Genomic DNA, 22150 nt, shown 5'->3' on the forward strand with positions numbered 1-22150 from the left:
TGAGGTAGGCAAGGGCTGCTTTCCTCATTCTATAAGTGACAGGCCTGCAGGAGGAAGGCTGCAGTGGCCAGACACCCTCCCCCGCCCCCCCGCTCCTGCAGGTCTGCCCCTCAGTCCTGCATCCCAGCGGGTGCCTGGCTGCCGCAGAGGGCAGAGACAGACCTGCCTCAGGGAGCACTTGTCTGGGGAGCCAGGAGCTCACACATTAACCTCTGGCTCATGCCCCCCACCCCACTGATTTCCAGCTGCCTCCAGGGCCGGGGCAGCCTCCGGAGGTGGGAGAAGTTGCCGGAGCTGGGGCTTTGGTCCTTGGGCAAGCCCTGGCCTGGCCTCCAGGAGAACTCGTGGCCCTGGGCTGCCCCTGCCCCGGGGCTGAGAAGGTGGTCTCCACTGCCCAGCTGCCCCTCCGCGGGGTCACCTGCACTCACTACACAGTCACGTGCACAAACAGCAAAGACGTGGACGTGCCCGTGAGCCCCATCCGTAACACTCACACTGGTATCTGCAGATCAAGAGGCCCAGGTACAAACACACGTGCACGCGCTCACACTCACACACACTCCTGAACACGTCGTGTGCACCCGCAGGTGCTCCTCCCGGCACAGCCGTGTGCCTGCCAAGGTTAAGACCAGGCGGTTGGATGGAGAATGTCCACAACCTCGCCAGGCCTCTCTCTGCTTCCCCGAGCGCGCCCCTTCCCCTCAGTCCAGGACGGGGCAAGGGGCCACTTGCCCAGCAGGTATCCTGGGCCCGGCAGCAGCTCCCTGAGGCCCGGGAGGCTCCCGAAAGCGGCCTCCTTCGGTCTCCAGGTGGAAGGCGAGGACCTCACAGGCGCTGGAGCCGCAGCCAGGTGGGCCTAGATGAGTCTCTCCTCGGGTGGCACCTTGAGGACATTGTCCATCTCCAGCCGGGCTCCGGCCACCTCCTGCTGGCTCGGGCTGTAGGTGCCCTCTGACTGGCGGCGCTTTCTGGCCGCCAGGATCCCTGAGAGGAGCCCCAAGAGGAGGAGGAGGAGGCAGGCACAGGCCGCAGGCACTGCCACCTCCAGCAGCGGGAACGGCAGCGGCAGCGATAGGCCCTTCTGGAAGAGATGCAGTAACACGCCTAAGACCATGGAGGCGGGGAGACCCCCCAGTTCCTTCAGAGGAGAGGAAAAAGCATCGCTGGGCGGAGGCTTCCCTGGGAGGTAGTGAGAGACTTGGCCCCAGAGGTATGCAAGCGAGTGCCTGGGAGCTACCTATTAGAGGCACCACAAGGGGATTCCTGTACAGCAAAGGGGTTCTGGCTAGGAGGAGAGAAAACACATTTACTGAGTGCCTACTAGGAGCTGAGCACCGTGTGTGGGATTTCATGTAAACCTTACAATGATCTGATGAAGCGGAAGTGAGGACACCCCCTTTCTTCTGTGAGGACAGGAATCTTTGGTTTATTTTGTTTACCCGTGTATCCCAAAACGCACAGCAGAGCCTGCTCAGTAGGCACTCGATAAATACTAGAGGAGGAAACAGAGGCTTTGCCCAGATCCCCCCAGACACATGACTAGTGGGTGTCAAGCCGGGACTGGCACTGCCCTCTGTCCTCCCCCAACGCCATGCCCATGCCCAGCTCACACCACCATTCTTCAGTCTCAAATTCCAGCCGAAGGTCCTTCCTTCAACTGGCCAAGGTGGGCCTCAGTGCCCAGCCCTGCCACCCTGCCTCTCTCAATAAACACCCAATCTGAAGTGATGGGACCTGATCCCTCCCGAACCCAAAGGGCAGTCTGGGTTTTTAAGTGTCTGTGGAGACCATGCTCAACCCCCAAGTGGGAGGCATCTCAGGCAGTAGCAGGAGAGGCTCCCCAGCCAGGGGGCCCGTGCAGGGCATGAGCTGCAGCAGGCCGACCTGGCTGCTGGCGAGCTCAGAATCCACCAGGGCGGGCCCCCACCCGCTCCCCGGAGACTCAGACCAGGCTCTGGGGGCCCAGGAAGCCACCTCTCTGGCTCGTCACAGACTCCGGGATGCCCCCATCAAAGATTCTACAGACCTGGAGTTCTGAAGCTCCAGAATCACCGACTTCGGGGGCGGAGGCCCAGCGCCTCAGGTTCACCGGCCCCCCTCTGTCCCGTGAGACTTCTCAGCCCACTGTGACCTGGGTCCCAAGTCTCAGCCCCCAGCCCTGAAGAAGGTGCCCAAGACTGTAGAGAAAAATCCATCCCAGCCCTGGATGGGCCCTCCCCAGGCTCCGGCCCGGGCACTTCAGGAGGAGCTGTAAAGCCATCTCCTCCCTAGGAGGAGGGTGGCGGGGACGGGGGACGGCGGGGACGGGGGGGGGATTGTGCCAGCGGCTGTAAAGTTCACCTTGAAAGGAAACATTGCCCAGAGCAGAGAGGCTTGGGGTTTATGACCCAGGCCGCCAGAAGCCTGTGGAGATCAAGGCTCCTCCCCAGGCTTCGTCCCTCGCTGCTGCGCCCACTCTGGGCTCACTTCCTGCTGGGCCTGCAGAGTCTGTTCTGCCCCTTAGTGGGGAGGGGGCCAGAGGGAGGTTCAAGCTCAAGCTTCCGGCTGGCCCCCATCTATTCGGACCCCTCCTCAGCTGAGCTTCCCTGGGGTCAGGGGCTGCCTTCTGGGCAGCCAAGCCTTCCCAAGCCTTCTCTGGCTCAGAATCCCGGGCTCCCCACATCTTCCTACTCTAGAATCCTGGCTCAGAAACCACCAGAGATTACAGGCTCTCGTATTCACCAACGTAAATCCCAGAATGCCAAGATCCCGTGGGCCCTGAATCCTGGCCCAGATCAGACTTGGCAAAGCCCAGCTGTTTCACTGCAGCCCTCAGAGGGATGCTGGGGGCCCCTCCTGTGTGGGAGTGTGGAAGCGGCCTGAGTCTCCTTTCCCTGCTCCCCCCCGACCCCGTGACAGGCCTGGCCCAGGAACAGCTCCACAGGTGCTGTATGCGCTCCCCCGTAACACCATCTCACTAAAGTCCAAAACAGGGCACCCACCCCCTCGGGCATCACTCACCACCACTTCGCAGAACTGGCCTGAGAAGCTTGCACTGCAGATACATTCATAGACCCCACCAGCTGTCCGGCAGGTGCCGCCATTCAAGCAGGGGTTGGCTTCACAGGGGATCTGACACCTGGGAGGCAGGGACAAGGGTGGGGCTGAGAGAGCTGCTCCCTCCCAGGCTGCCTCTTGTTCCCCCAGCTCCTTTGCTTCCTCAAACCCTCCCCCACACCCTACACACACCGGCATCAAAGCTCATTCATCCACTGTCCCCAGCACTGTCCCTGCCTGGCTGGGCCCTGCCAGGTGACTGATGCTGAAAGCGATCTCCATCACCTACCACGCCCCTTCACCCCAGCATTCATGACAGAATGACTGTCACTCCACCAGAAGCACGGGGGGAGCCTGTGTAAAGCCACCTGCCCAGGGATGCTGACTCTGTCTGGAGCGGGCCCAGAACCTGCATTTTTACAGTCTCCCCAGGTGGAGGAGTGGGAGGTGGGCTGAGCACGGAGCTCTAAGAAACACCACCAGGCAACTACTTCCCAGCAGGTGTCTGCATAACCCAGGATGGTCTTGGAAGCCCCAGAGGGAAAGAATTCAAGCAAGAGAGGTGCACTGTCTGGCACTGTGACGACAGTGAGGGCTGAGAAGGTGAGCAGGGATCCACACCCCACTTCACCTGCCCTGGCTGGAGGGGGTCCAGAGGCCCGCCCTGCCCGACTCGCCACACTCAGCAGCCCGCCTCCCAGGCCCCTGGACCCCAGACCCACCTCTGGCCAGCAAAGCTCTCCTGGCAGCTGCAGTTGGCACCCTGGGGCCCAGCCTCACACGGGCCACCGTCGAGGCAGGTGACATTCAGGCTGCACTCCTCTGGCAGGACAGGCAACCTGAGAAAGCACAGAGGCTGGCCTGGGGACAGGACACCCAGGACCTGGCCCACCCCCCGCCCGCGGGTCACTCAGGTGACCTGAGCCTCTGCATTGTCATCCAAGGAATTAAGAGCCACCTCCTGGAGACCCTGCCGTCAGTCCTGGAAGCCGTGTCTAGGGTGGAAGGGGTGGGACATAGGGCTGCCACTCTGTGACTCCAGCCCTACCCCCACCAAGGTGTACAACATCGGGCTGAACCCTTCGAGGCTGAGTCCTCCGAGGAGCTGATGAAATGTAAGTAGTCTCCCGGGGCAAGAGCAGCCTTCTAGACATAGAGCTTGGGCCTGACATTCTTTGCGTAGAGAGGGGGATTCAGGCCTCTGCCAGATACCACTCCGTAAGCTTGGCTCCGAAAGGAGTGGGGAGTCATGGCCAGACTGAATAAGGGAAGCGGTCAAGACTCGGACCATCTCTGCCTGGCCCCGTCCCACGGGACTGACGAAGGAGGGCATCCGTGGTTGGGCAGCTCGGCAGGAGAGCCTCTAGGCTTTCTTCCGACACTAGCTCGGGGTTCCCCCACCCCGACTGCCAGACGGCAGCGTTATCTCAAATTCAAATTTACCCGGGTGTCCTGTATTTTTTCTGGCAACTCTAGGGGGCTGCTGTTCCCAAGTTACAGATAACAAAGCGGTGGCTCAGAGAAGGGACGTGGCTGGCCCACGGAACCAGCGCATCCGCACCCGGGCTTCCGGACTAGTCTGACCCAACCCCCGCCCCCGGGATCCCCACCCCTGCCCCGTAAACGCCGGACCCTTCGGACCCAGGCCGCCCCCGGCTGGCCGTGCGCACCGGCAGCGCGGGCCCGCGAAGCCAGGCGGGCAGCGGCACTCGAAGCGGCCGTCTGGGCGCGTGTGGCAGCGGCCGCGGGCACAGGGCGCTGAGCGACACGGGTCGGCGCGGGCCTCGCAGCGCGGACCCTCCCAGCCCAGGGCGCAGGCGCAGGCGAAGGCGTCGAAGAGGTCGCGGCAGACGCCGCCGTGCAGGCAGGGCGAGGGGACACACACGGGCGCACCGCGGCAGCCGAGGCGCGGAACCGGCGCGCCGGGCCAGGCCGAGAAGGGCTCCCGGGAGCCGGGGGCCGCGTCGGGCCGCGGGCCTGCTAGGGGCAGCGGGAGTCCGCCGAGCGCCACGCGGCCCAGGCAGCCCGTGAAGTTCTCGGCCAGCAGGACGCGCGCGCCGCCCGGGCCGCGCAGGAAGTCCAGGTCGCTGGCCAGGCCCCGCAGCGCCACGGGCGTCGCCGCGCCGTCCAGCCACAGCAGCCAGCGCGACGCGGAGGCCGCGGGGCGCTCCATGGCCAGGCGCACGCGGTGCCAGGCGCCGTCGGCCACGCGCGGCCCGGGCGCCGGCAGCACCGCGCCGGGCAGGCCGGGGCCACTGCGCACGCCGGCCGCCAGCGAGCCGTTGCGCACGGCCAGCCAGACGGTGTCGGGGGCGCCCGCGGCGCGCAACAGCCCGGCCTCGGGGTCGCGCGTGCGGAAGGCCAGAGAGAGGCCACTGAGCGCGCGCCCGGATGACGCGTTGTGCCCGCTGAATTCCGCCGGGGGTCCCTCGCGGAACGTGGCCTCAGCCACACCTGCAGGGAGAGAGAGAGTCAGAGGACGGCCTATCGGTACCCAGCCCAGCCCAAGCACACCTGGGTGATGCGGGGACCCGCCTGCCGCCCCCGTTCCCCCCACCCCCGCGGTCTGGGGGCGGGGGCACACACACCCACCTATCATCTAATCCCAGGAACTGTTCCCCCCACCTCATAACTCTCTACCTCCAAAGAACCAGCTCCGGGCTGGGGAGACCTACCCTACTGTGCCCACCCTGCCCTCCAGGTCACAGACCAGGCAATAATAACACCTTGGAAAATCTGCCTCCTTCTCTCCTTAGTGAAGTGGCCCTGTGTCATCACCGTGGCTCACTCTTCACTGCAATCATTTTAATATTATAACACAGTCATCTTTTAAAACTGCTGACCATGGCCTTCTCCTGCTGGTCCTCCCATGGCTCCCCATTGCCCTTGGCAAAAAGTCCCAAGCTGCCTGGCCTAGCATTCAAGGACCCTAGCAACGCTGATACCTCTACTTGTGTTTCAGTTCTTATAAACCTCATGCCTTTGCGTGTGCTTTGCCCCCTTCCTGAAATGTCCTTCCCTGTGCCCGGTCAGAGTCTTATTTGCCCTTGAAAACCTAGCAAGTGCTCTCTTCCTCCAAAAAGCCTGTCCTTCTGGATGCGGTGGCCCAACCACACTGGGCTGGGGCTGTTGGCATCCTGGTCCACTGTCTCTGAGTCCTGAAGGCAGGGGTGGGATCTAACCCAGCTTGGTGTTCAGCACCCAGCATGTGGGCCTTCCAGGGCAGGCACTCACAGACAAAGCCATCAGGGACCTCCTCACAGGTGGCAGGCGGGAGACAGGGCTGGCCAGGACACCACAGCTGCTGGGCACATGTGGGCCCAGTGAAGTTAACAGGGCAGGTGCAGTGGAAGTCATTCCAGGAGACAAGGCAAGTCCCACCATTGAGACAGGGCTGAGGCTGCAGGAGAATCAGGGCAGGGACTGGCTCAGGCCTGGGGCTAGCATCGCCCCACCATAACCATCCTTGCAGTGGTTCTTCATTGAGCACCTAGTACAGATACATTACCTCGTCACAAACAAATAGAAAAGTAACTAGCGTTCCCATTTTACAGATGAGGAAACTGAGGCTCAGAGAGGAGAAATCACTTGCTGAGTCACCTAGCCAGTAAATAGAGGAGCCAGAGTTCACACCCAGGCTATTCCAATCCTAGAGCTGGTTGGTGCTTTGTTCATGAACCTGGGTGTCCCTGTGCCCCAAGCAACTCCCACAGAAAGGCTTGGGCGGCCTCTGCCTGGGTCAGGCTGTCTGTCTCAGATTAGGACTGAGAGGAGAGGTATGGAGACTACCATAGGGCAAGAGCAGCTGGCCAGAGAGGAGATGAAAGTGAACCCTGCTCTGTCTCTCTCCAGCACTGGGACCTTGGGTGGGCACTCCACCTCCTGGTGCCGACCTGACCAGTAGAAGGACATGCTAACCTCCAGCGAGGCAGGGTGGATCCCGGAAAAAGGACCCACCCTTTCCCCGTGGCACTCACACTGCACGTGTCCTCGGAGACACAGCCCATGGTGAGGTTCCAGGACCGCCTGCTGCCCGACACACTGGGCAGGCTGGAGTTCTCCAGCAACGGTGGAAAGAAGGGGAGGTGGAGGCTGTTGAGTCGCAGGTCCTGAATGCAGCCTCGGAAGGGCCCACCCCAGGGCTGGGCGTCAGCAGGCAGGAGCCTCCCGCCCACGTGCACCTGCTGCCCCAAGCCCTGCAGCTGATCAGGCCCAAAGCTGAGCGTCACCAGGTGGCGGAGCCCATCATCCCAGCGCCCGGGAAGCACCAGGGCAGGACTGCCCAGCACCTCAGCCCGGATCTGGCCCTCACGCAGGAACACTGTCAGGCCAGCTACTGAATCGTTGGCAAGCTGGAGCAGAAGGCCAGCACGTTCCCGGGTGCGGAGGAGGAAGGACATGGTGAGGTTGGGGCCTGGCAGCTGGTCGAGCAGGAAGGAGGCAGAGCTCAGGGTGCCCCCCAAGCCAAAGGTGGCAGCAGGAACCTCTGCAGGGAGAGAGGGTGCTGGGCATGAGGCCTGTGGGCTGGGGGCAGGCACAGCCCCTGCCCTGGGGCCCACCTGGCTCGTTCCTCACCATCAGCACATGTGGGACCGCTATAGGGCCGGGGGCAGTCACAACGGAAGTGAGTCCACAGGTCCACGCAGACCCCTGCGTGGGCACAAGGCGGAGGCTGACACTGCTCCTGGCGCCCGCAGCCCAGGAGGACATTCTCGCCGAGATCCTCAGGCAGCAGGAGGTGCCCGTCCACGTGCACGTCCTGGAGGCAGCCCGTAAAGGCCGCACCACCCAGCTGCGTGGAGCAGAACCCAGCAGGCGTCGGGGCCGGGGAAGCCGTAGGAGGCGGGGCCACAGGGCTGGAGGCCACACAGAGGTGGGCAGGGCAGCCCTCGTGCCAGAGCCGCATGTCCAGGACCCCGAAGCGGAGCGTCACCTCCGCTCGGTGCCAGTGGCCGTCGTTTAGGGGCAGGTCCAGCAGCCGCAGGAGGCACGCCTTGTTGCCGTGACTCCAGAGTGTGGCCTGAAGCGTGGTCTCCACCAGCGCCAGCTCCAAGCTGCCCTGAGTGTCAGAGCGAGCGGCCAGAGCACCAGCAGGCATCGTAGTACGAAACCTCAGTGCCAGACTCGGGGAGCCACCAGCCGGCACCGAAGCCCGCACAGGGTTCCCAGCCACAACGGAGAAGGTGGTATTCTGGCCACAGAAAGGTCCGTGGGTACCAGGTGGGCAGCGGCAAGCATAACTGTGGACCCCTGACTGGAAGGTGGGGATGCAGGTGGCGGCCAGCGGACACGTGTGGCCTTGGCAGCCAGCGAGCTGCACGGAACAGTCACGGCCACCCCAGGCCTCTGGGCACCAGCAGATGTAGCCCGCCACGGTGTCTTCGCAGGTCCCGCCATGGAGGCAGGGCTCCGACAGGCATTCGTCCACATCTTCCTGACATGTCAGGCCTTCAGGAGAGACCAGGCCAAGGCTCAGCACCCAAGGCCGAAAGCACAGTCTCGACCCAGAGCTTAGCTGCCTCTTGGGACGGGGACCTCAGTATCTATCAACCAAACCCATTCCCAATTTCCAAAGGATTTCTCAAGGTCCCCTGAAGTCCCCAGAGGCTGGAATCCAAGGTACTCCTTCCTTTACCATATCTTGTGAGTCGATTCAATCCCCTAAATACTCCCCAATGCCCCCTTTCCTCCTGCCTCACCAGCTCTCTAGGCCATAGTCTAGTGTCCTCTAGTTCACCAGCCTCCACCATCCATCTCTACAAGTAGCCAGAGATCTCTTTCTAAAGCATCACCTGGCCAGGTTCCTCTGCTACTTAAGGTCCGCTCACTCACCCTGGCATTCGAGATTCCTCGTGGCCTGGGTCCTACCAGGAGTTCGTATGTCAACCCTGCTCCCTGCAAACCCTGAGCTGCCTGTTCCTCCAAACGTTTCCTGGGAAGTCCTGCCTCTGGGGCTTTGCTCATAGCGCTCTCTCTGGAATGCCTCCTTCTCCCTAATCCTGCCTTTCAAACTCCGACTCATCCAGCAAAGCCCAGCTTCACATGGCCAGTACCCTAGAAGGCTTTCTCTGACTCCCAACTCCAAGCTGCTGTGTCACTCCCAGCTCCTTGCCCACTCCCAGGCACAGCTCCCCAGAACCCAGTATTGAAAATATCTGTTTACGCAGCTGAGATCTCCTCCAGGGGCCTGGATATGTCATTGGTGCCCAGAAAAGGACTTGGCATGGCCTTTGTGGACAGAGAGATGAAATGGAGGAGGGAGTGGGGATGGATGTATGCATCTGTGGCACTCGAGTAGCCCCTGGTTCTAACCCCCCACCCCCGTCCCTCTGCCCTAGGGCCCTGGCACTGGCTGTGAGGTCACCCTCCCCTCCAGGGGCTCCCATGCCAGGTGCTCTGGCCCCAGCGTGGGTCAAGAGGCTACAGCCCAACCCCTGCTCAGCCAGAGCCTCCACAAGACCACTGAGGCCAGCCCTGCCCATGTAACCCAGCCAGGGGAACCCAAGCCCAGAGAAGCCGCCAGGATTTGAATCCTGGCCCCAGTCAGCCCACAAACACCACCGCCTCCTTCTGGGGATGGCCAGTCCCACCTCCCCCTGCCCAAGGCCCCAGCCCTGCATACCTGCCAGGAGCCACAACACCCCCAGGAAGGTCCGCAGAGCCCGCAGCCCCATTGCATTTCCCCACAGACAGGCTGAGAGTGGTGGGCAGGCACCAAGGCTGGGGAGCAGAGCTCCCCGCCTGGCCAGCCGCCTCCTTCAGAGCTGGCTCAGGAATGCCAGGCACTGGCCTCCCCCACGCCCAGCACAACCCCAAGGGAGGATGGGGGCGGACCAGCCCCACAGCCGGGGTTCCCCCTCCGGGTCCTTGACCTCAGAGGTCTGACCTCCCTGCCACCCATCAGCTGAGCTCAGCTTGGGGAGGAGCTGGGCTCCCGCTAACACTGTCGAACCTGGGGGGGATGACATGCCCTCTCTAAAGCCTCTATGGCTTCATCTGTAAGATGGGGATTTAGAACCCTACCTCGTGGGGCTTTGGTGAGGAGGAAAACAATGCAGAGAATACGCTTCAGATGCAGGGCATGCTGCAGTGGGCCCAGTGTGTGCCAGGCACCCACGAGGCCACTGTTTCTGGGGCACTGTGCCTGGGAGTGGGCAAGGACTCAAGGAACCTCAGCCCATGGGGGCAGGAGATGGGTTTTCAAGGTGCCCAGAGGTTTTGGCCACCCAGAAGTGGGATGCCAAGCCCCCAGCACCTTTGGGGGGTGAGAGTGGAAGGGACGGTGGTGATCACCACCTCCTTCCCCCAGGCAGGGGAGCCTGTGCCCAGCAGCCGTGCCAGGGAGAGGAGGCAGCTTGTCGGAGCAGGAATGCGGGCGGGTGTGGGGGAAGCGTCACAGGCATTCCAGAGGGGGCAGGGACACTCCGTGCTGTGTGAGGAGGTCCTCGGGTTCATCAGTATCCGCAGGGAAGGGTGTCTGTGTGTCTCCGCATCCTCTGTACCCAAGGCAGGGAAAGGCTTTCTGCAGGCCCAGCTCCTGCCCAGCACACCCCAAAGGTGTGCCCAGCTCTCCAAAGGTCAATCATCCTTCTCCAGACACTGCCCACAGTTTTCCGTAACAGCCCCCGCCGTCCACCACACTCCCCCATAATCCACCACACACCCCCCACCTCCACCACACACCCCCCACCATACTCCCTCCACCACACCCCCCACCACCACACTCCCCCCACCTCCACCACACCCCCTCCACCACACCCCCCACCACCACACTCCCTCCACCACACCCCCCACCTCCACCACACCCCCCTCCACCACACACCCCACCACCACACTCCCTCCACCTCCACCACACACACCCCCACCACACTCCCTCCACCACACACCCAACCACACACACACACACCGTTTTTACCTCCTCTGTCCTGGCCGAATTGCCCTGTCCTCCCTGCAGGCCCCTCGGCCTCTGCCCAGCCCTTTGATGTCAGGTGTCTAGGGCTCTCTCTGCCCAACACTCCACACTTTCTCCTGGATAACCTTGGCTGCCTGAGACTCCAGCTGCAGGACCCCCAGTCTCAGGCCCCTCTCCTGGGCCACAGACCCCAGATCACCAGCCCCCACCCAGGCTCCTCCCTGTAGGTGCTCCGCAGGCACTCAGACTCAGTATGGACAAGGCTGAGCTCACCATCCTCTACCCAATGTCCCCCAGGGCAGAAACTCGGCCAGCATCCCTGACACCTCCCACTCACACCTGGAAAAACCCTCAGGGCCTGTGGCGTGCCCCTCATAAATATTTCTCAACCTCCACTCCAGAAGGTTTTCCCCCCACTCCCACCTCCAAAGCCCAGGTCCCAGCTCAGTCCTCTTACCTGTCACCTGGCCACTACACCCACCTCCTCCCTAATGTCCTTGACCCCATCAATCCAGCCTCCACACATCAGCCAGAAGGAACCTTCTCGCCCCAGGTCCATCGCATCTGACCTTGCCCTGCCCCAGTGCCCACCGCACCCCAGGCACCTGTGTAGCCATCTGAACAGTGGCACTGGAAGCCATTGGGCAGGTCCTGGCAGAGGCCTCCACTGAGGCATGGCCGTGAGGCACACTCGTCCACGTCCACACTGCAGTCGTCCCCTGCAAGAAGCCCAGCTGTGGTTCCCACAGCTCCCTCAGAGCCAGACTGGAACTGGAAAGGGCCCATCTTATAGCTAGGGAGACTGAGGCCAGAGAGAGGTGCTTGAACCCAGCTTCGGCATCCCTCCCGCGCATCTGGACACTACAGACCTGCTTCCCTGGAAGGGGGCTCACCCTCAAAGCCCAGAGGGCAGCGGCACAGGAAGCCAGCAGCATGGCGGAAGCTGAAGGCTCCTGGGAAGGCGGCCTGGATGCCCCCATAGAGGGTTGGGTCGGAGCGCTGCAGGCACTGACCCCCGTGCTGACAGGGGCCCACTGCACATTCATCCTCATCCACCTCGCACCGCTCGCCGCTGTAGCCTGGGGACACACACAGGTGGGCGTCAGGTCACAGGGGGTCACCAAGCAGCAGCCCTCCACTGCTGCCAGGCCGGCCCAGGGCCAGGCGGGGACAACAGCTCAGATATGGTCACGGATATTCCGAGGGAGGGACACACTGAGGGGGTAGGAATGACCAGTGCAGGCTTCACCAGCATCGGCATCGTGTTACTATTATTACTAGCATTACTGAGCACTCTGCGCGTGCGGGGCCCTGTACCAAGGCTTGATGGGCGCTACACCTTTTTACTCTCCTCAGAACAGCCCAGGAGCAGGTGCTGTGATTAGCCCTGTTTAGCAGATCAGGAAACTGAGGCTCAGAGAAGTTGCAGTCACAGGCACACACTGGGCTTAGTCCACTCAAGGTGTGTGCGCACCGCCAGGTTGTCCCAGGGCAGTCCTCCTCAGCCTGAGCCACCGCCCCCCTGGGCGTGCGGGGCGCACGCGCACACGCTCTCGCGCATGCGCACACACACACCTGGCCAGCAGAGGCAGCGGAAGCTCCCGAGGCCCTCGAGGCAGGACGCGTTGTTCGCGCAGGGCGCCGACGCGCACTCCAGCACCTCCTGCTCGCAGCGCGCGCCCTCGTAGCCCGTGTCCGCGCAGTCGCACCGGAACCTGCAGGGGGGCGCGCGACCGGAGCTGAGCACGCGCCCGAATCTCCAGCCCCCCCTATCTCCATCGCGCCCCCCACCCCGCCGCCCACCGCGCAGCCTCACCGCTTGAGGGCACCCGGCCGCCCGCTCACCCGTTGACCAGGTCGTGGCATACGCCCCCGTGCACGCACGGCTGGCTCTGGCACTCGTCCAGGTCCAGCTGGCAGCTGGCGCCCCCGAAGCCCGGCGCGCACACGCAGCGGTAGGAGCCCAAGCCGTCCAAGCACGAGCCCCCGTGCAGGCAGGGCGCCGAGGCACACTCGTCCACCTCCGCCTCGCAGGTCACGCCTGGACAGGAACCGAGACAGAGAGAGAGATGGCCGCCCAGAGGGAGAGCGAATGAGGCCGAGCCAGGCTGACCCGAAACCTGCTCCAGACTGACCAGAAGCGGAACGTCAGGATCCAAAGAGAGAATCCGTTGTTCCATTCATCCAGAGCAGGTGTTTCTTGCGCCAAAAATAACAGTGGGGTTGAAACAACACAGACATCCCTGCCCCCTTGAGCTCATACCAGTCTAGCCCAGGAGACGGGGATTAGGTCAATATTACGTAAATGAGGACTGATTTTTACTTTTGATAAGCTCAACAGTGGGTACGTGCTAGCTCCTGTGACAGCAAGAGGCAGGGTCTTAGCCTGGGGTATTGAGAGTCAGGGAAGGCTTCTTGGAAGAAGAGACTTGAAGGATGAGGGGGCATTCGCTGGACTAGGATAGGGGGCTGTGTGGAATCAGTTGGATTCCAGAGAGACTATAAGTCTCTCCAGAGAGACTATTGGTGAAGACCTGCTTGGGGCAGGGGCATGATGCCCTAGGGCAGGGGTGCATGGAGGGTCGGGGAGCAAAGGGGAGAGTTAAGGAGGTGGGGCAGGAGTGGGGAGTGTCAAGCCTTGGGGGCCAGGTAACACAATCCGAGCTTATCCTAAAAGTTTTAAGCAGCTGATATATAGTCCTCTCTACATTTCGCTCTGCTGGCTTTTTGTGGAGGGTGTAAGGAGGGACCCCAGCAAGGAGGGGCATACCCGGTGGGAGATGCTGGACCAAGGTAGCCAACTCCTTCAGGCTTTCCCTGCACTGTCTTGCTTTTACAGCTGGAAGTCCTGTGTCTTGGGAACCCTCTCAGTCCTGGGTAAAACCAAGACGGTTGGGAGGCTCTCAGGGGAGGGGCTGTGGAGATGAAGGGAGATGGAGGATCTCAGGGTTTGGAAATGTACTGCCCGAGCTCATCGTGGAGCCCGCTTGTCATTGTACACTCCAGTGGCCCTGCCTCTACCCCCTAAGTGGGATTGGTCGTGGGGGTCTGGGGACCCAGCTGGCTCCAGCTGGAACCTTCCCCCCTTCCTGGCTCAGTGAGCACAAAACAGGGGCCCTCCTTCCTGTGACCCAGCCCCACTCCCACCCTCTGTGCCAGGGGGAGCCAGGCCCAGGCCGCCTGGAATCCCAACCTCCCCCGCCTGGCTAGGAAGGGAAGGAGGAGGAAATGAATCACAGCAGACGCTGCCCCCACTCACATCCACAACTCACCCAGACAGCATTACCCAAAGTGAGCACCGCACATCTGGGCACGCACACACCTGCTGGCACCCACACACAGACTTTCCCACAAACGCATTCAGGGATCCCAGACACCCGTGGATACTGGCAGACACAGAGGCCTTTACGTGACCTACTCACACATCCACCACTAATCTATCCAGACACCTGAACTCTCAAATGATGAGAAAGGTACATGGAACCCGTTTCCAAAGTTCATTTTCATCTGTGTGCTGAGATCCATCTCTCCACTCTATGCCCCCTCTCCCGGAGCCCAGCCCCCAAGTCTGTACCTCTTACTCTGAGGTGACCTCAAACTGCCCTCTGCCCTCAGAGAGAGTCATCTGAATTCAGGGTTGAATAGAACCTGGAGTGTCCACACTGCAGGCTCCCAGCTGCCCTAGACCTAGCCTCGCTCCCAGACCTGTCCCTAGCTGCGCCCTCCTTCCTGACTTCCAGGCAGTTGCTCCAGGATGCTCTCGCCTTGGAGGGTGGATGGGACTGGGACGGGGCCATACTCTGGAGGAGGGAACTGTCCCCCACAAGACAGCAGAGATCCCTGGGGGTACATCTACGTTACAATTTGAGCAAGTCCACCAGTGTCTCTATGCAGGAACTCTGGGGGCTCCCGCCCCCAGGGGAGAGGGTCCACATGACAACCTGAACCATACCGGGGTATCACGCTCCAGAACCATCAGACGAGCCACCAGAGGATGTCTGTGCTACAGCCTGACGGGTCTGGAGTGAGTCGATGCTAGAAGTACTGTCTAGATGTGTCCTCGTTAAAGCCAAGCCAGGCACATCTACACTCTAGTCCCAGAGATGCCTGAGGGGTGTCTCCACTACCAGCACCACCTGAACCCTACAAGGGACTGAAATAACATGTGTCCAGTGTCTGTAGTGTGCCAGGCGCCGCGCTAGCGCTCGCTCGTCACACTCTCAGGTTAGCCCGAGAAGCATTAACTCCGCAGCAGGACCAAGAGTGGGTACACCCTAGAGCTGCCAGGATGCCTGGGGGTGTCTCTCCTCTAAGGTCAAAGCTGAATTCGTGATTTGACAACTCTGAGCTGCTGATGGGGTCGACGTTACACACGCCTCTGGGAAGAGCTGGGGCCATTACCTGCATAGCCGAGGGGGCAGTGGCACTCGTAGCGATCGGCCAGGTTGTGGCAGGTGGCCCCGTGGTGGCAGGGCCGGGACGCACACTCATCGATGTCCAGCTCACAGCGTGGGCCCTGGAATCCGGGCACGCAGTAGCAGCGGAAGCCACTGGGGTCTGGAGCCTGGGGCACACACAGAGCACCGTGGTGGCATGGCTGACTAGCACAGCCCCGGGGATCCAGGGGCCCACAGGTATGGCCACCATTCTCTGTAGCCTGGCACTCGGTCCCTGGAGCACATGGGTCTGAGGCACAGGCACCCGGGGGGTCCGAAGGTGCCGTTCCTGTAGAGAGAGGAAACTGGCTGGGCAGGGTGGACGGGGGCTACCAGGACACTCCCCTCCCCACACCCAGGCCCATCCCCAGACCCCAGAGTCAGCAGCAGGGCTCCGTCAGTACTCAGGAGGACGCAGGGAGCGCCAGGGGCTCTACACACCAGGTGCCAGCAGGCCGCCCGCATCTGCACCCAGAACTGGGAATGGTTTCAGGGATGCCTCCATAGCAGGGAAGCAGGACCCGGGATGCCTGGCTCCCCGGGCAGGATTAGTGAGCAGACGCCCACTAACCCTGTGAGCTTTTCTCTCCACGGTGTCAGTGCAGCCCCGCAACGCCCCTCGGAAGCAGGCCCTGTCAGGCCCATTTTACAAGAGAGCGGATCCAGGCTCCGGAGTGAAAGTGAGGACTTGCCTGAGGTCACACAGCAAGTTCGTGCTGGCTTAGCCCTCAGGGTCTGTCTGTGTGCTCCAGCCCCACCTGGGGAGGGGATCCCCGGCCTGCTCCCTCCCAGGAGGGTGTCTCCTCCCACTGCCCACTCCACTGCTCCCGCTGGGGGTCTGGTAACTCCATCCCTGCGTGAAACTGGAGATGGAGGACTTCAAAGGCCCCTCTCCCCCCTCCACCCCTCCTCCCCTCCTGGCCCTGCTGGCCTGGGAACTTCTCAGAGGATCCCTGGCCCTCACAGTATCCGCCGCCATCAGCAAGTGTGAGTGGCCAGACTGGCCGGGGTCACAGGGTTCAGGGCAGGTATTGAGACCAGCCGGCTGAACTCCCGGCTCCAGCCACAGCGACATCTCCACAAGGCAGAGCTCCCTCACTTAGAGGGTCAGCTCCTGATCTGGAGCCCGCCTCCCTCCCACCCTCCCTTGCTAAGAGCCTGTCAGTGTCATGTCGGCGTAAGAACTTTTGAAGCTTTGAAGTCAGACAGCCCTGGGTTCAAATCCCCACTCGGCCAACAAGCTATGAGACCTTGGGCAAGTCATTTCTCCTACTGAGCCTTCGTTCCCCAATCTGAAGAGGGCTAATAATAGTACGTGCCTCGTAGGATACAGAAGGATTGAGGGCCTCAGGGACGGCAGTCAAGTGCCCACTCGGGGTAGGAACTCAGTAAGTGATGGAGGAACGGGAGCCGCCCACGAGAAGGAGACACCTCAGACGGACCTGGGGCTCCGAGAGGCGCCCCTCCCCCACCCAGGTTGTCAACCAGACACTAACCAGGCCCCGGAACAGCTTCGGGCCCTGTGCCTCCCCTCCCCCACCCAGCGAAGACCCCCAGATAAGGCTCGACAGCCTCTCAGGCGTCATCCACATTCCACCAGGCAGGGCTGTCCACCGGCCAGCCCCCACCCTTGCCAGCCAGGGCCAAGCAGGATGGGGGACAGGGAGACACAGGTACCGACCGACCGATGGACCCAGGGAGAGAGCCCAGCTGTCAGCCCCACTGCCCAGCTCCCAAAGCACCTGGTACAGCTCAACATGGGCTCGCTCTCCAAGATTCTCACCAAGAGGGGGTAGGGGCAAGCACCCACCCAGGGCCAGGTGTGTGGCAAGGGGACGGAGGGTCTGAAACACTGTCAGGCCAATATAACCTTCTAGGGCTCTGGGCTCCACAGACCCTCTCTGCCCAAAGCTCCCCTCCCCCGAGCCTGGTCTCATCAGTGAGGGCAGGGGCCATCTGGGCCTGTCTGAGGGGCTTATGGGCAGCTTGTCTTTCTTCTTCCCACCCTGAGCCATGGTGGCGGATCAGTATAGACCCTGGTCCTCCAGGGCTAAATAGTCCGATGTGGGTGGGAAGATGGTCTGATTGGGAGGGGGAGATGCTCTGACGGGGGTGAGTGGATCAGGCTTCCTTGGGAAAGGACACAGGTTTGGGCATCAGCCCCGGCTTGTATCTGGGGTGTGAACAGTGCCCGCCTTGTGAGTGTTGCGAGGGGCCACTGAGGGAACGTGAGTGAAGCCCTGGCACCAGCGAGCCTTCAGCGAGGGCTCTGGCCATTACAGTCGGGGTCCCTGGACCCAGCACACTCAGGAGGAGCAGCACAGTCACAGCTCCCACTTGAAGGGCCCTGGCTGTTGGGTCCTATGCCAACAGGCCCTTCGTTTAATCCCAGCAAGCGCCACCCCTCACCTGTGTGACCCAAGGGACCCCACCCCAGTCTGGAGCTTTGCCCCTGATTCAGAGCAGGCTGAGGAGGCAGCACTTGTGGGGACAGGGGAAGGTGCTCCATCACTGTGGGAGCAGGTGGGCCATGACCCTGTATGACGGAGCCCCGGGAGGCCGAGCCCAGCCCCACTGGAGGAAGGAGTTCCTGCAGGCAGAGAGGGAGGGAGCTGTCCGCCCTAGGAGGCCTGCAGTGGTGCCAGAAGCCTGCGTGTGAGGCACAGCCGTGTCTCTTGTGTAATCTCTGTCTTCACAGTTACCTTAGGGGGTGGATAGAGCTATCATTCATTTTGTACACTTGAGGAAAGTGAGGCTCAGAGATAAGCGGCTTCACAGTTCCGTAGGAGGGGCTGGAATCCAAACCCAGGTCTCACGGCCCCAGAGCCTCCACTCTGGGGGTTCCAGAATCACCCCAGGACCTATATAAAGGATACGGATTCCTGGGCCCCACTCCAGACCCAGAGATGCAGGACGCTTGGGCCTGGGCCCAAGAATCTGCATTGCAACACGCTCCCTGGGGACTCCTCTGCACGTTGAGGCCTGGGAACAAGCACTGACCTTGGGCTCTCTGCCTCCAGGGAGGGAGCCCAGGGCTGAGGGGAGGAGAGGTGAGCCTGGCGGGACGGAGAAGGGGCCTTCCCAGCCTGGCTGGAGGGGCGTGGCCTGTTGCCAGGGTGACGAGGGGCCTGTGCTTATCTTTACAAATCCCTCCTGACCTCTCAGGCTGCCTGGGACGACCTGGCGGAGGAAGGATTAACGGACACCCGCCCCTCCCCTTGGACCTGCTGCCCTGCCCTGGGAAGGCCCAGAACCCACCTCCGGGAAGAGAATTTTCTTCATGGAAAGGACAGGATTATAATAACAGGAACCATTTCGTGAGTGCACGTGTAGCTGTGCTACACATCTTGCATCTATTATTACATTATTGCGTTTGATTCAAACTGGAAAAGGTGGGTGCCAGTAAGAAAACTGTTTCTCTAACTCAGAGAGGTTGATAAACTTGCCCGGGATCACTCCTCAAAAAACTAAGAAGCAGATCATTTCCAGACTTCTGTGAAGTCCACATCTCCTGATGCATGTGAAATTCCCACTTTGCAAACTCTAAATTGCCACCCATGTATTGTCATTTTAGAGCATTCTAGCCCAGCCTCCCCCAGGCACTGAAAGAGTCTCGGAAGGCTTGCCTGAGAGTGAAGGTTCCAGTATCAGCCTGGGCAGAGCGGGCAGTCTTCCCTGTCTATCCAGATCCAGCTGCTAGCAATTGCACGGTGCTTCAGGCTTCACTCCGTGCCTAGTTACTCCTACTTTATTTGCACTTGTAACAGGCCTAATGAGAACCACCAACGACTAATGAGAAGTGTTTGCTGAGGGTGGGTTTTGTAAAGCTTCTCATCTTGACAAGGCAAAAAAGAGAATACATCTGAGAAGATCCCATAAGATGTGCTTCTGGCATAGGGAAAAAACTGCCCATCTAATAGCACGAGGCCCCAAGGGTAGGACTGCATAACGGTGCAGCACAGCTGAGGCAGAGCCATCGGGAAAGGGCTAAATGCCTCTAATAAGGCAGCAGAGTTTGGAATAGTCTTTTACAAAAATGTTTATCACCTGAGGTTAAAAGACATAATTTTGGTAACCCCCACAATAGCTGTCGCGGATCCACTGCCTACCCTTTGCCTGGCGTTGGCAAATTCCAGTGTTTCCAGACCATGGCCTCAGAGGGCTGGGGCCAAGGAGGCGCTTCCTGGAATGGGCGTGAGACGGGGCAGAGGGGTTCCCAGGCCTGCCACCCCAGCAGGCCACTTTTAACTATTAGTGGCTTCCGGCTCCTGTCTAAAATTTCCTTTGAAACGGGATTCCATGCCAAACCTAAGTTGGAGAACTGCTGCATTTTCTTATCGGATTCTTGTAGCAGCCCTCAGAGTGAGCTGGTTTGCCCCCTTTAGACAGAAGCACAGAGAGGAGATGTGACTTTACACAGACTAGTCCCATAGGCGCCTGTGAAATCCTGGCCCTGCCACACACAAGCTGTGACTCTGGGCAAGTTACTGACCCTCTCTGGGCCTCGCTTTCCTCCTCTGTAAGCTGGGGGGTATCAGAGTCGACTTCACAGGGCTGTTGTGAGAATTAAATTCGATCATGTTAGTCCAGGAGCAGCACATACAGGCTGATGGTGTTGTTCACTTGCCGACAGATCTTTACTTGGGGCAAACACTGACTATCCAACAAATCCTGACGTTAGAGCATTTGTGTGTGGCTCCCTGCTCCCTGCCTCTGTCCTGCAAGCCCCCACCCAGCTCTGGCTGGAGGAGGGGCCGGACTTGGGGGCTGGACTTGCTGCCCCTTTGTCAGCTGGGCTCCCTGGTGTGCAGGCAGCCGGGAAGGATGTGAGAGCCCCGATGTGCCCCATTGTGCTCCAAGATGCTTGGCGCTCTCCTAGCAACCAGCCGGGCCTTTGTGGCAGAGTAGGCCCAGGAGGGAGGGGCCCCGCTCAGGGCCTGGCAGGGGTGGGCGGCAGAGCCAGGGGCCCAGGGCATCCAGAACCCCCATCCCCTCTGGAATGGAAATTACTTTTTAAGTGACATCATCCCTGGCCCATCTCCTCCTGGCAGTCAGGGCTTGGGTCCTGGCATCCAGAAATGTTCATACCCATAGGACCGCACCCCAGCTTTCAGGGATCCCCAGGGAGGGGGCTCCCTGTGCCAAAATTGCAGGGGGAAAGGCTGGTCCTGGGAATCCCAGCAGGGCCGCGTGCGGGTGAGTGTGTATGTCAGCGTCCGCTCCCTTCGGTAGCATGCATCTACTTAGTGTCCACTTTGCCACAAGGTTCACGTGAAGGTACATCTGAGTGTGAGTGCACACCTGTGTGCAGGCACGTGTCACGTACAGCTAGGTGTGTGTGCTCGAGTGCATGTGTGGCGGGTCTACACGTGCCTGTGTGCCCTTGTACGTGCCACACCACTGTGCTGGTGTGGGGGCAGTGCACGTGTGTGTGTGCAGGTGCATTTGTGCGATCTGTGCGTGCACGTGCCTGTGTGTGTGCACCGTACGGTAGAGGACAGACCAGGATTTCATGCCCCTTGTGCAGAGAGCAGGCCCCCAGCTCCTCTTTGGTTTGCCTCAGGGGCCCAGCTTGTAAGCCCCCATCCTTCCCTGAGCCTCAGTTTCCTCCCTTGCAAAACAGGGGCCTTGTCCTCCACAAGGGCCCTGCGGAGAGGAGACGAAGGTTTTGTGAGCCGGGCCGTGCGAGAGGCTGAGGAAGGCCCCAGGGAGGGGCCTGAGAGGTTGGACCCACATCCTGGGACTCTGAGGAGGTGGGGACTCCCCCGCTGCAGCGGAGCCCAGGCCGTCCTCCTGCACAGGACTTCCCAGGCCTGGCCCCGTAGCTATAGTGACCAAGACAAAGCATCCCCCAGACCCCCCAGGAAGAATTCCAGGCCGGCGCACACGTGAATCCACTTGGACAAAAGCAAAAACCTCTTGGTGAACGGGGTCTGGCTTCACGAAGCCCTTTCAGCTTGATCTGGGAACGCTGGGGGGCGGGGAGGGGGCAGCGGTGGACACATGTGTTCCCAGATGCCCAGCCACTCCCCAGGGACGCCAGAGCACCCCCCAGCCCCGCAGTGCAGGCAGGGTGATCACCAAACGGAGGGGATGCAGGCAGGAGCCCTGGGTCTCCTTCCCTCTTCTCCACCCCAATCCACTGGGCTGGGGTCTGCTGCCCCCACCCCACGTCCCCGTGTCGAGAGCAAGGACACAGTTCAACCCACTCAGTAAGTTGCACCCCGCAACTCGCGCTGGGATATAGCCCACCACACGCACAGAGCCTCAGACACAACCCCTGGCTCGCGCGGGACAGCTGCCCAGCCTCACAGCTTAGACGTGCCTACAGCCCACAGCCCATAACCTGCGCACAGCTCACATGAGAGCCCCCAGACTCGGGCCTCACAGGCCAGCACAGCCCAGCCCAACACCCCTCCAAGACACACGGCCCACCCGTTACCCGGACCCCGGCCGGTGGCGGTCCCCCCACAAAGTCCCCCGCGACCACGCAAGCTCCAGTGGCCCCCAGATGCGCATCTCCCTGCACCCTGCAGTCGGGCCCGGCACCCACACGGACACCCCACGGCCTGGGGTGCTGCCCTGGGTCCCCCAAGGCTCGGCCCCCAACTCACCGACCGGGAGGGCGAGGGCAGAGCCCCCGAGCAGGAGCAGCAGGAGAGGGGCCGGGGGCCTGGGGTCCCGGGTCCCAGGCCGGGCCAGCGCCATGGCAGCGCTTTGCTCGGCGGCTGTGGGAACGGGCGGCCTGGCTGGCTCCACACCCCCG

General features: G+C 61.4%; 1 protein-coding gene across 1 annotated transcript; it reads right to left on the reverse strand.

Annotated features, from left to right (window-relative positions):
* Positions 1-856: 856 nt before the first annotated feature.
* On the reverse strand, positions 857-22092 carry CRB2 (crumbs cell polarity complex component 2). The gene is made up of 13 exons (XM_060153305.1): positions 21999-22092; positions 15350-15673; positions 12794-12989; positions 12524-12663; positions 11842-12027; positions 11554-11667; positions 7612-8484; positions 7014-7522; positions 6271-6436; positions 4707-5490; positions 3759-3875; positions 3001-3118; positions 857-1081 (listed from the first exon to the last, which is right to left on the reverse strand). Exons 1-13 carry the CDS (start codon positions 22090-22092, stop codon positions 857-859), a joined length of 3846 nt encoding a protein of 1281 aa, XP_060009288.1.
* Positions 22093-22150: the final 58 nt, after the last annotated feature.

The sequence above is a fragment of the Lagenorhynchus albirostris genome, chromosome 7, assembly GCF_949774975.1.
Source record: "Lagenorhynchus albirostris chromosome 7, mLagAlb1.1, whole genome shotgun sequence".
NCBI classification, from domain to species: Eukaryota; Metazoa; Chordata; class Mammalia; order Artiodactyla; family Delphinidae; genus Lagenorhynchus; species Lagenorhynchus albirostris.